Below are 10,889 nucleotides of genomic sequence, written 5' to 3' on the forward strand. Positions count from 1 at the left end.
TTGGTCATGGGTATTTCGTCAAGATTTGCTATCCAGCTTCACAATCCGGCAGGGTATCGACTACAAGTACATCTAAAATCAAGCCTCCCACCCGCTATTTCTACGCGTCGCCAACCACCGCTCTGTTCATGATCTATTCGTCATCCGGATCTCCCATCCTTCATCGTATCTCAGTCTTGATATGTTGCCAAGACACAGTAAACATTACTAGAGACGTGTGTGCTTTCTCACCCTTCGTCTTACAACAGATGCAAGGACATGACCCCAACTGCGATTGCTACAGCCTGCGTCCAACGTATTGTCAGAGACGTAGAAGAGCTCGGCTCCAAGCTGAGCAAATCGCCACCAGGACTTGTCTTTGTATTGTCGTTCTCGGGTCGCGCTGAGGGCTGACCATTGTTGTTGTTGTTGTTATTATTATTGTTGTTACCACTGCCAACACTCTGTGAAGGGGTTGGCGTTGGAATAAGTGCTTGGCTGGGTGTTGTGCTCGTGGTGAATACGAGCGGCGAAGTGGTTGTGGAGGGCTCAGCTGGCGGCAGAATAAAGCTAGACACCGTCTCCCACAGGGGGCGATGGAGTGGGCACGAGAGATGGTGTTGTGATGATGGGAACGAGTGATCGCGTCGTTGACGTCGGTAACACCCTCCTGGTTGAAGATGTGCTCGATACTGTAGTGCCGCCGCCATTGGGACACAAGAGAGCCGGAAGGTTACCCAGCAGAGCCTGCGCTAACAATGTGTCGATCGGCGCAAAGACGCCACCACACTCGCTTTGGATATCTGCCTGCATTGCCTCGATACCCGCTTTGCATTCTGCAGAGCAGAGAGCGCCCTGGAAAAAGTCGGACCTCCGGCATCCTCCGATCGGTGCTGTGTAAGCAAGTCTGCAGGCGATTGGTATATTTTGCGTCGTCGACAGTGGGTCGAAACTTGTCAAAGACATCTGGGCTGACGCAATGCTGGCCATGAGAAGTACCAGGGCGGCGAATCGTGATGTTCGCGGACAGGTCATGATGAGTGACCTTTGGTATGAAGCGGAATTTGGTGGTGCTTGAAGCTGTGGTTGAGGCGACGACGTGGAGCAGACAGGTTATATCCCACGGGACTGGCGCCTAGCGGCGAGTATACCGAATCGCGGGATGACGGGGTCTCGCGTTCTTGGCCAGGCGCAGCTCGCACTGCAGTCTCGAACAAGGCAAGAACTGAGACGCTTCGCGTGTCAGGAGGGACGGCAATGACGAAGTGATCCGCTGTGGACGAACGGTGGCCCGTGTGTGCCCAGTTAGGAGTATAGAGGGATGAGTAAAGGCTGCAGCTAAGGCTGCGGTCGAGGATGATGCTGCGGCGACGCGAACCAGATTGAAAGCCTTGCAAGATCGATATTGAGTACGATTTAGGTCGGGAAATTGGACTGTCTGAGAGACGAAGGCGTGGCAGGACTCGGTTGAGCAAACACGGAGGTATCGTCAAGATAAAGGGTCGCCGTTCCTGGGGGTATGACGATGACAAGAGAAGATCCGCAGGGAGTGCAAGGGATGCTAGCTCTCAAGGGACGATCATATATCCTGATTGAGTTCGTGAGGGAGGGAGGGAAAGGTATCCCAGACTCGATAAAGCAGCGTAGAAGAAATCGCCAGTAGCCCAGGTGGTCGAAGCTTGGTCGGTCAGTTTCACAACCTTGTATGTGACGGTGCCTAGACGAGCAGCTCGGATGATAACTGGTGGAGTGTTTGGTATCGAGGTCAATGTTCAGACGGAGGTCGAAATTCGTCGAGCGAGGCAGACGAAAGTGAGGTACAGGAGACAGACTTCGGGGACCAGAAGAATTGCGATGGTCAATAAAGGGCGGCTAGATATGGAAAAGAAGAAGCCTCGTGAAAGCTCTAAGCGGTCGAGAAGAGGATGGGGGCCACCGTCAGGAATGTAGGCTTTAATGGCCATCGTCAGCGAACAGGCAGCGCCCACTGAAACCAGCACCCTTCCCACATGTTGACCCGTCCCCTTGCCATCGGTTGACATTCCACATGGCCTATTGTGGCACGGAGTCCAGCCCAGGCATTGGCCATGGGTTGCAGCGCTTGCTGTCGCTCGTCAGGCGTCTTGTAGCTTCTCCTCCAGCCAAACGAAACGATGGCTGGCTGCTTCTTCATGTTCAGGGGATCAGGGGGGTGAGGGGGGCGGAAGGGGGGGCGAACGAATGATCCGGCGCCCTCTGCAATTGTTTCGACTCCTGCAGCTAACCCCCTGATGGGCCAAACAGGGCTCCTGGTAGCTGATCTCTGGGGTTGTTTGCCCTGCGTCACGGAGTAGCGGACGAGGATCTGACTTGATTACAGCTCACGGAAAGAGGCAAAAAGACGAAACAAGGAAAACCAGGAGTCGAGTTTGAGACCAGGAGCCTCTGTGCGCGCTGACGGGTGCGATTGGCCGGCACCGTTTGTCCCTTCCCTTAGCGACCCATGGCGCGGGAGGAAGGCGCTCAAACGCGGAGCCAATGGTTGAGTGCTCCTGCTGTTCCTACGGGCGCCTCTCAGCTGCAAGACCAGAGCGAGGAGACCAGGTGCAGCTTCCCTCGTCCCTTTCCATGTTGCAGGCAGGCGTAACTACGACCTAGAACTGCCCAAAAAGGCACAAGGCTGGCGGAGCGGGACGGCAATGAGGCAATGTCAGGCCTCACTGTGCCCCCCCGCAACCGGTAGCGTGGACAATAGGGCGACATTCCATCGCCGCGCATTCCAGCGTCGACGTGCTTCCATGTCGCCGGATCACTAGCCATTGTCTTGCCTCGGCACCTTGTTGCGCACAACCGTTTCTGAAAGCGCTAATCTGTCGGCCTCCCTCCAGTGCAGGTTCTTCCGAACTCTCGACAATGGCCTACCAACGACGTTGCCGCCCGCCTTCGAACTGCCGCCATGTCGGCCACCCTGTCACCGTCAGCCCAGGTCTAGCGTCGAGACATTGGCACGCGATCAGCCCCCCCCCCCTAATGCTGGAGTGGACCTTGATCCAACGGCGTGGGGTCTAGAAGCTTTCTACAGCTTGCACCTCCCTCAAATCGCTCTTCCTCGCAATGTGTCAGCACGCACTGACTGCCTATGATGCTTCTCTAGCATGTCTGTTCGCTTAAGAACATGAACGGGATCGACTCTGGTCTTGCTGACAGAACCACGAGGCACGATGCTGTGCCCAAATGTGCAGGAATCCTGCATCGTCACAATCCTTTTGCCTGATGCCCTTTCGCCATGAACCTGACCATACTGGGCCTCGACAAAAGGTCATGGAGATCTTTTGGTGTCGTTCGCACCATACTCGATCTAGTACCAATGCCTGCAACTGGACAATGACAGCTTCGCCTCACCTGACAGGGGCCTGGATCCTGCGAGACTATTTTCGGAACATCGTCAGTCTCCAGAGCGATCCTTAAGGCAGGACTGCCCCTTGTTGCGATTTCGAAGATGTCAGAAGACTCTTTTTGTGAAAATCACGGACGACCAGCGGCCGCTTCCGTTCACCGTGCTCAGTATGCGGCGAAACTCCGTGTTGTCCGGCGGCGGGGTGCCCGTCCCACCTGGCCGCATCCACCGGAAACCGGTCGGCTCCAACCAGTATGAAGCGGGTAAGCTTTCGACGCAACGCCGCAACCATCTATCAACTAATGATACGTAGTTCAAGCCGATGAAGAGACAGTCCTCGCGGCTTCGATCCAAGATGTAACCGAGTGGCTCATATCAGGCGGCTCGGGACGTCATCTTGAAGAACAGCCTAGTCTTCGGGCGCCACCACTAACAGGGCATGCAAATGAGGTGCCCCGGTACGCTCTGTCACCACGACTAGTCCGCAACACGGTGAAACGATGTGTCACTCATCACATTCAAAGCGACGCCAAGATATCCCAAAGACCTAGCATCAGCCATGGCAGCTATTTCTCTATGCATTCTAGCGATACCAGGCAGCCGCTCATGTGGAATTCGTTATGGCTTCGGCGTATTGTACTGCTCGGCTTTTCCCTCGGATGTTGCTGCATGAGCCTCGCTATAGCTTTGCTGTATCACTTTTCTCTGGAGAATAACGGGCTCAGTATGCAAAAGCAAGCAAACCACCTCGGATGGAAGTACGGACCTACAGCACGTGAGTTTTGTCCACCCGCTGCGAATAAGTAGAAAACTGATTCCACAGTGCTTGTGATTGTCGCCGCTCTCTGGCGGCAGGTTGACCACGCAGCCAAGGTCCTAATACCCTGGCAAGAGCTCAAGTCCGGTCCTGCGTCCCCTGATAAGAGTCTCTCGTTGGACTATGTTTCTTCATTGGTTCCGACAAGCTTATGGAGAGCTCTCAGAAATGGACATTTTGTAGTCGTTAGCACTATCTCATGCTGGCTTCTGATTTTGCTCACTGTTCGTGTCCTGAAGCATCCGTTTCATACTGCCACTGACAGCTCCCAGACCGTCTTTTCCACCGGCCTTCTGGTACTTGAGCCAACGGTGATTGTTCGAGAGGGTGTTACGATTCCTATTCAATCAACGTTCGACGCGCAGGGCTATCAGATCCCTCAGCTAGGCCCAGCGGCTGCACAACTATATTACGCCATAAACTTTCAGGGCCTTCCCTATCCCATGGGCACCTCCGCCGACACGGTGGTTCCCAAGATCGGTCTACCTGACTCCCCGGCCCAGGCAAACTACTCGGTCGTCACCCGAGGGGCCAAGGTTGGGTTTGAATGCGATCTACTACCCATTCAGAATGCGACTCAAGTCATGCTTCCATGGTACAGTATCAACGGCATGTTCTGGACCATCGATGTCGCCACCCCAGAGTGCAACATCAGTAGCGCTATTGTCGCAGCCGGCCCCGACTCGAACCACTATGTCCAGGAAAACGCGACTCAAAACTTCCAAGGCGTTATGCAGGATTATACGTGCAACAACGGCGTCGAATACAGCCGTTTGCACGATATGACTACCAATTACACGGAAGAACAAGTGGTCAATGCCAGCATGCCACATCGTGTGCTCCTGACCATGGCCGATCTGCGGTTTACGCCCATGAATCGTTCGCTCACACGGCCTGAGAGGATCTACATTCAAGATTTCACAGCTGCATTGTGCACCTACCACTACACCTTGGATGATTTTGAGGTTGAATCACTTGTAGAGTTCGGCAGCAGAAAGCAGGCAGTCATGCAAGCAACTCACCACCAAGGTGCACATGAGCTAGAGATTCCTGGTTTCCCGAAAAGCATGCTTGGGAAGTCTGTGGAGTATGCAACTCGGTTGTTAGATGTCGGGACCGGCGGCATAGATTTTGTTCTATCGACCCCCGTCACGTCGTTCTTCCGGCTTATGACGATCAAGCAAAACAGAACCACCATCGGTGATTTCATGGACCCAGATCTCCTGATCTCGACAGCGTCAGACGTGTTCAAAGGTGTCGGTACACAGCTTCTTAGCACTATGGCTTTGAATCCTGCTATTGCATCGACTGAGAAGGGTTCTGTCGCTATGGTGGAGGATCGCCTGCACGTCACTGAGCTATCTACGGCCTTTATGTGTGCGTTCCTATCTTTGGCCACAATCCTTAGCCTTGCAGTGGTGTTTCTGCGTCCTTTGGATGCGATCCATCGCGAACCCGGATCCATCACAGCAACAGCTGCAGTGCTGGCATCAAGCCCGGGACTTGAAAAACTTCTGCTCGGTCTAGGAACCTCGTCGCAAGCTGCTATTTGCAACAGGCTATCAAGCTTCAACTTTCGGAGTTCCTACTATTCAGGACCTGAGCCCGCCTTCGTTGTCGAAGCTTTGGACAGTGGACTTGCATCCATCGAAGAGAACAGGCGGGGCCATCGCGACACGTGGTGGCGTCCCCTGGCTGGGAAAGCTTGGTTTCTTGTTCTCGTTATCACCCTGTCACTTGCCATGATTGCTGCCCTGGAAGCTTTGCAACGATCATCAGATAAGCGTGATGGCCTCTTGGATATCAACGAGTCAGACTCGCTACTTTTTGCAACGTATGTACCTGCTGCCGTGGCAATCTGCCTTGCGGGTATGTACTCAAGTTTCGGGTCGATGGCGGCTACCTTTGCTCCGTACTCAATCCTCAAGCAACGCAACGCCACCCCCGAGCGGTCGATCACTCTTCGGCTCGTTGGGAAGCTGGCACCACATGCGCTTCTAGATGCACTCAAAACACGACATTTCAGTGTCGCCATCATTCTCGCGGCGAACTTCGTTGGCGGCTTCTTGACGATCGTAATCTCAGGCCTTGACAGTGCCATTCCAGTTAACGACACTCGACCCGTGATGCTGCAGCAGACGGACGTCCTTGATCTGTCGGCCGGCAATATCTCGCTTGAGGACAATCAAGCGGCAGCAATCACTTCGCTCATAGAATATATTGGCCTACCAAGTCCCCAGTGGACTTACGAAGACTTGGTTTTCAACACCATGCATCCGATCATGAGCCCCTCTACGCAGGACTTGTCACATGAGCAACCACTTTCGGCCATGCTTCAAGCTGTGAGACCTGATCTAGACTGCTTCACCATACCATCGAATGATCGTCATATACAAGTGTACAGTTACACAAACGGCCTGACAGTGATGCCAGGTATGACTGATGTATACCCCGGTAGACCAGGAGAGCTCTTTGTCAAGGTAAACACAACTTTGAGGGCAGAATGTTCACGGCCTCTCGCAAACTCTACTGCAGCTTCCAAAGACTGGCTCCAGTACTTTGTCATTCCGGATGACGAATCTGTCACCCACGTGGGCAAAGCATCCCTCCTTGGCTGGTTTGATGACACAAAGATTATCACCTGGGGCGACGGAGCAACAGACACAAGCCCTGGATCGGGATCGGGCATGGGCGTGGAGGGCATCACGCTCGGGGACTCGGGGTGTCCGTCGATGGCTTTTACACTGGGAACCATACGGGCAGGACGATCTGGACGTAGCGGGAAAGCAAGGCAGTTCGCTGTGGAGAGTGACCTTGCGACACTCGTGTGCTACCAAAGAGTGGATCAAGTCGTGGCGAACGACACATTCAGCGCACCTTCTATGACCATTGACACACTCGTCCCTCCCATTCTTGACGAATCAACAAGGATAGTCCTGGCAGACCCGACCACGAACACCACGTCCTTCGCGTATCCCATCAACCGTCTCTTGCTCTCAATCGCAAACTCGCTGACGGCCAATACGACAGGATTGGACAGCGTCGCGAGCCTGGATGGTTTCAGTCGCGCTCTCCTTTCCGGACGCGGAGCGCAGCCGATCGAGACGTTAGCCGGGGAAGCAAACGTGGACAACCTGCGCAAAGCGGCCACAAGGCTGTACAAGACGTACATGGCCCAGGCCATCTCGGCCAACATGCGACGGGATGCGGAGCTCTTGCCTGCGTACGAAGGGAGGCTGACCTCGAGTGCGAGGCGCAGGCTGCAGCAGAACAACGGACCAAAGATTGCGCTGCAGGTCATGCTGGGACTCATGGTCGTATGTATCATTGCATCGCGCCTGTTGATGGATGTACGGACGGTGCTGCCGCATGACCCCTGCTCTATCGCGGGTGTCGCCACGTTGCTGGCTGGTAGTGATATGGTGACAATGGTGGAGGGGTCAGAGTGGGAGGATGACAAGGGCCTGGAGAGCCTCTTTCGGGGCAGAAGTTTTGGATTGGACTGGTGGGGGAAAGGGGTTGGCCGGCGCTTCGGCATAGATGTTGAGTGTGAGGCTATTTGATGCCCAAGATGATGATGTATCGCAGGCACTTCACGTAGGCGAGAATCACGGTGCGTTCCGTTCTTGCTGCTTCCAAGACGGTATCAACACTCACTGCAATGCAAGAGGCAAGATGCAAGGTATGCGTGGTATAAGATGAATGATGTCAAGGTTCAGGTGACCAGCTGATTTGATGAAAAAAAAAAAGACGAGATATCAGCGGCAAATCATTTGAATATATGGACGTCTTGAAAGCAGAACAGAGTGCGCCGAACTAAGGAGTCAAAAATGCAGTGCAGCCCGTATCGAACAAAGTAAAGCAACGCTAACGCCCCCAAAAATAAAGACTTCCTCACGAAGACTGTTTCTCAAAGTGGTCACGCTCCTACATGGACCTCTTGCCCAACGGCCGGCTGGCCCGCCTGTCCGTTGCCTTCGTCTGGCGCTGGTCCGTCGTCGGGCCCATGGGGCGAGAGCGGCTTCTTGGGATCGTAGCCAACGGCCTTGACGATGCCAAGTCCCTTTGTGCGGCCCTCACGGAAGAGTAGGCGGTCCCCTGGGGCGAGGTACTCGGGGCGTTGCATGAAGCGGAAGGCCACGGTGGCGCGGTCACCGGTTCGGATGTACGGACGATCAACGTCGATGATGGCGCACGTCTGCGAGACGGGCCCGACATGAAGCATGGCCTGATACCGCGTGCGAATGGTCGTTGCGTGGGATAGGATCAGCACTGCTCTTCTCGTTAGTGGCAGACATCAAAAAGGGGGAAGGTGGAGTGGCACGAACCCTCAGCGATGAACTCCTTATGCACCTTGGGGTTAGGCTGTCCCTCGAGTTTCGGCAGCACGACCATGCCTTGCGGACATCTTGCGGCGAATCTTCTTCAGCGCGAAGGACGCAGACTGGCCAGCAGATGCCGCGGGAACGCCAAGCGCTTCCTCTCAATCGAACGGATGCTGGTCGTCATGAACTGGCCGAGAGAGTCGGGGCCGATAAGAATGTTGTCTCCGGCGTGGATCACGCCAGACTTGACGATGCCGGACACAACCGTACCGACAAAGGGGACAGAGAAGGTGTCGTTGATGTGGAATTCAAAGGGCGCCTCCGAGTCATATCGGCCGTGGTGGGGAAGGATATTCAAGAACGTCCTCACAAGATCGAGGTTAGCGCCTGTGACGTTCGACACCTGGAATACGGGGCAGATTCTCTGGCTGATGAACTGCGTGGCTGTGTTGATGCATTCTTCTCGATCCTTGATGAAGATGGGAATCTTCTTGGCGCCTGGACTCTTCAAGATTTTGGTAATCTGACTGATGGTCTGCTCGAGAATCTGGGGCGGACAGATGTCGACCTTGGTGATGACAACCATTACGGGCACATTGAGGGCTAGCGCAATGCCAAGGTGCTCCTTGCTCATACCAATGAGACCGTTGTTCGCCGCGACCATGAGCAGGCAGTAATTGGGGCTGCTGGACAGTAGACCGAAGACCGTGGTGCGCAGATACTTCTCGTGGCCTGCCAAGTCAGTGAAGGTGATGACCTTGGAGCTGCGCTTGCCAATCTCCTCCCACGAGAGTTTACCTGTATTCGTTAGCTGGCAGTATCTAATAGCTTGCGACGAGAATCACCTACGTCCAGGCACATCAGAGACAACGACCTGACCGGCGGTGTCAAAGCCCAAAATCTCCATGCCGACGGAACTGGTCCTCCCGGACTCGATTTCGTGCTTGTGGCGGAAAAGGTTGACTCGAGCTTTCCCCCGCCCGTCGTCAAGGTCACCCTTTACAAGAACGCCAAGCAGCGAGCTCTTTCCAGCGTCAACTACACCGTCTTGTTAGCAAGATCACCAAGTGGGCAGGTAATTGTCTTACCGTTGCCCACCACTGCTATCCTGGTCTCGATGACGTCCTCCACCGTGTTTGGCTTCTGCCGAATCATGACCTTGCCGGAGCAGTCCTTGTCTTTGCTCGACTTGGCGCTCGGAGCTTCCACTTCTCCACCCACATTCTTCGTGAGCAGCAACTGGCAGTTGGCATGGACCAGCTGAGCTGCTTCGTCTAACCTCTTGTACGCGGTATGCCACTGATCGAGGTCAAGACCCAACGAGTCGCCATTGTTCTCAAAGCCGAGGTCGAACACAGTCTCGCCATGCCCCTCCTCTATCCTCTCAGCCAAGTTCTTGCTGAGCTGCTTCAACGTCTCTTCGTCGGCTCCGAGAAGCATGTCCTTGAGCCTGACACTCGGGCCTGTCGCATCGCCGAGGTCCAGGTTGTCGAAGAGCTCGTCAAGCTCAGCATGCTGGTGTTCGTCATGCGAGCCCGCGATGGGCTTCGCAGCGCCGTCGGCAGCGGGTTTGGTGCTCGGGTAGCGCAGCGACTGCTGCTGCTCGACGTACTCGGCAAAGTCGCTGAGGGCAGCCTCCCCTATGCGCTTCTCGTGGGCTATTGCCTTGTTGATATTCTTGGTCGCCATGGCGCAGTGGATGGCGGCTTTCTATGCTGGTAATCGAGGTAATCGGTCTAACATGCAGTGGTATCTTCGTAATAAGGAGTTTGCGGACGCGGTGCGGCAAGGCATATATGTCGAGTGAAACGAAGCCGTACGAACGCTGACCATTGAAGCGGACAATCTGGAAGGGGGGGGGGAGGTGAAGAACGGCGGGAGGCGAGGACAAGACTTCGAGTCATCGACAACCTTTTAGACCAGAGGACACAGCGTCATATCAGGGGACGGCGCCGAGCGCCAGGCGACCTGCCAGAACCGACAGGGACTCAGCCCAGTCAGTGGTGAGTAACGCGGCGGGGTTATCGATAAGAGCTGCCGCATTGGCCATTCGGAGAGGCGGGCCTGGTGGGGCAGACGTCAGATGACGATGGATGCGTGCACGTGACTTGCATTCAGGGGTGGGTTGACTCAGGCCGACTGTTGAACTTGGCCAAGAGCTCTTGAGATTCCAAGGAGATGGATTGCATGGTGCAGAGGATGGAGATGGTCATTCACACAAGGAAGGAAGATGGAGCGGGTATAAGATAGGCAAGATGCACAGCCACTAAGCATGGCTTTTTTGTTCAGCTCGGCGCGCTGGCGCTTAAAAGATGTTTGCATTGATGCGCTGTGAGTATACAGCCGACATGCACCCTTGCTTATTGCTTAGCTGCTAGGCTCTGGCTGCCAG

General features: G+C 54.8%; 3 protein-coding genes across 3 annotated transcripts; 1 reads left to right on the plus strand and 2 right to left on the minus strand.

The window, feature by feature from the left end:
- Positions 1-1,945: 1,945 nt before the first annotated feature.
- On the minus strand, positions 1,946-2,778 carry VDBG_07762 (predicted protein; the record flags this gene model as incomplete). The annotated part of the gene is made up of 2 exons (XM_003002257.1): positions 1,946-2,296; positions 2,680-2,778. 2 exons carry the CDS (start codon positions 2,776-2,778, stop codon positions 1,946-1,948), a joined length of 450 nt encoding a protein of 149 aa, XP_003002303.1.
- A 1,837-nt stretch (positions 2,779-4,615) lies between these two features.
- VDBG_07763 (conserved hypothetical protein) lies at positions 4,616-7,735 on the plus strand (the record flags this gene model as incomplete). Its single annotated transcript, XM_003002258.1, has 1 exon — positions 4,616-7,735. The coding sequence occupies one exon, from the start codon at positions 4,616-4,618 to the stop codon at positions 7,733-7,735; it is 3,120 nt and encodes a 1,039-aa protein (XP_003002304.1).
- A 356-nt stretch (positions 7,736-8,091) lies between these two features.
- On the minus strand, positions 8,092-10,186 carry VDBG_07764 (GTP-binding protein; the record flags this gene model as incomplete). The annotated part of the gene is made up of 4 exons (XM_003002259.1): positions 8,092-8,444; positions 8,666-9,295; positions 9,347-9,535; positions 9,586-10,186. 4 exons carry the CDS (start codon positions 10,184-10,186, stop codon positions 8,092-8,094), a joined length of 1,773 nt encoding a protein of 590 aa, XP_003002305.1.
- Between the last annotated feature and the right edge of the window lie 703 nt (positions 10,187-10,889).

This window comes from Verticillium alfalfae, genomic scaffold, assembly GCF_000150825.1.
Source record: "Verticillium alfalfae VaMs.102 supercont1.10 genomic scaffold, whole genome shotgun sequence".
NCBI lineage: Eukaryota > Fungi > Ascomycota > Sordariomycetes > Glomerellales > Plectosphaerellaceae > Verticillium > Verticillium alfalfae.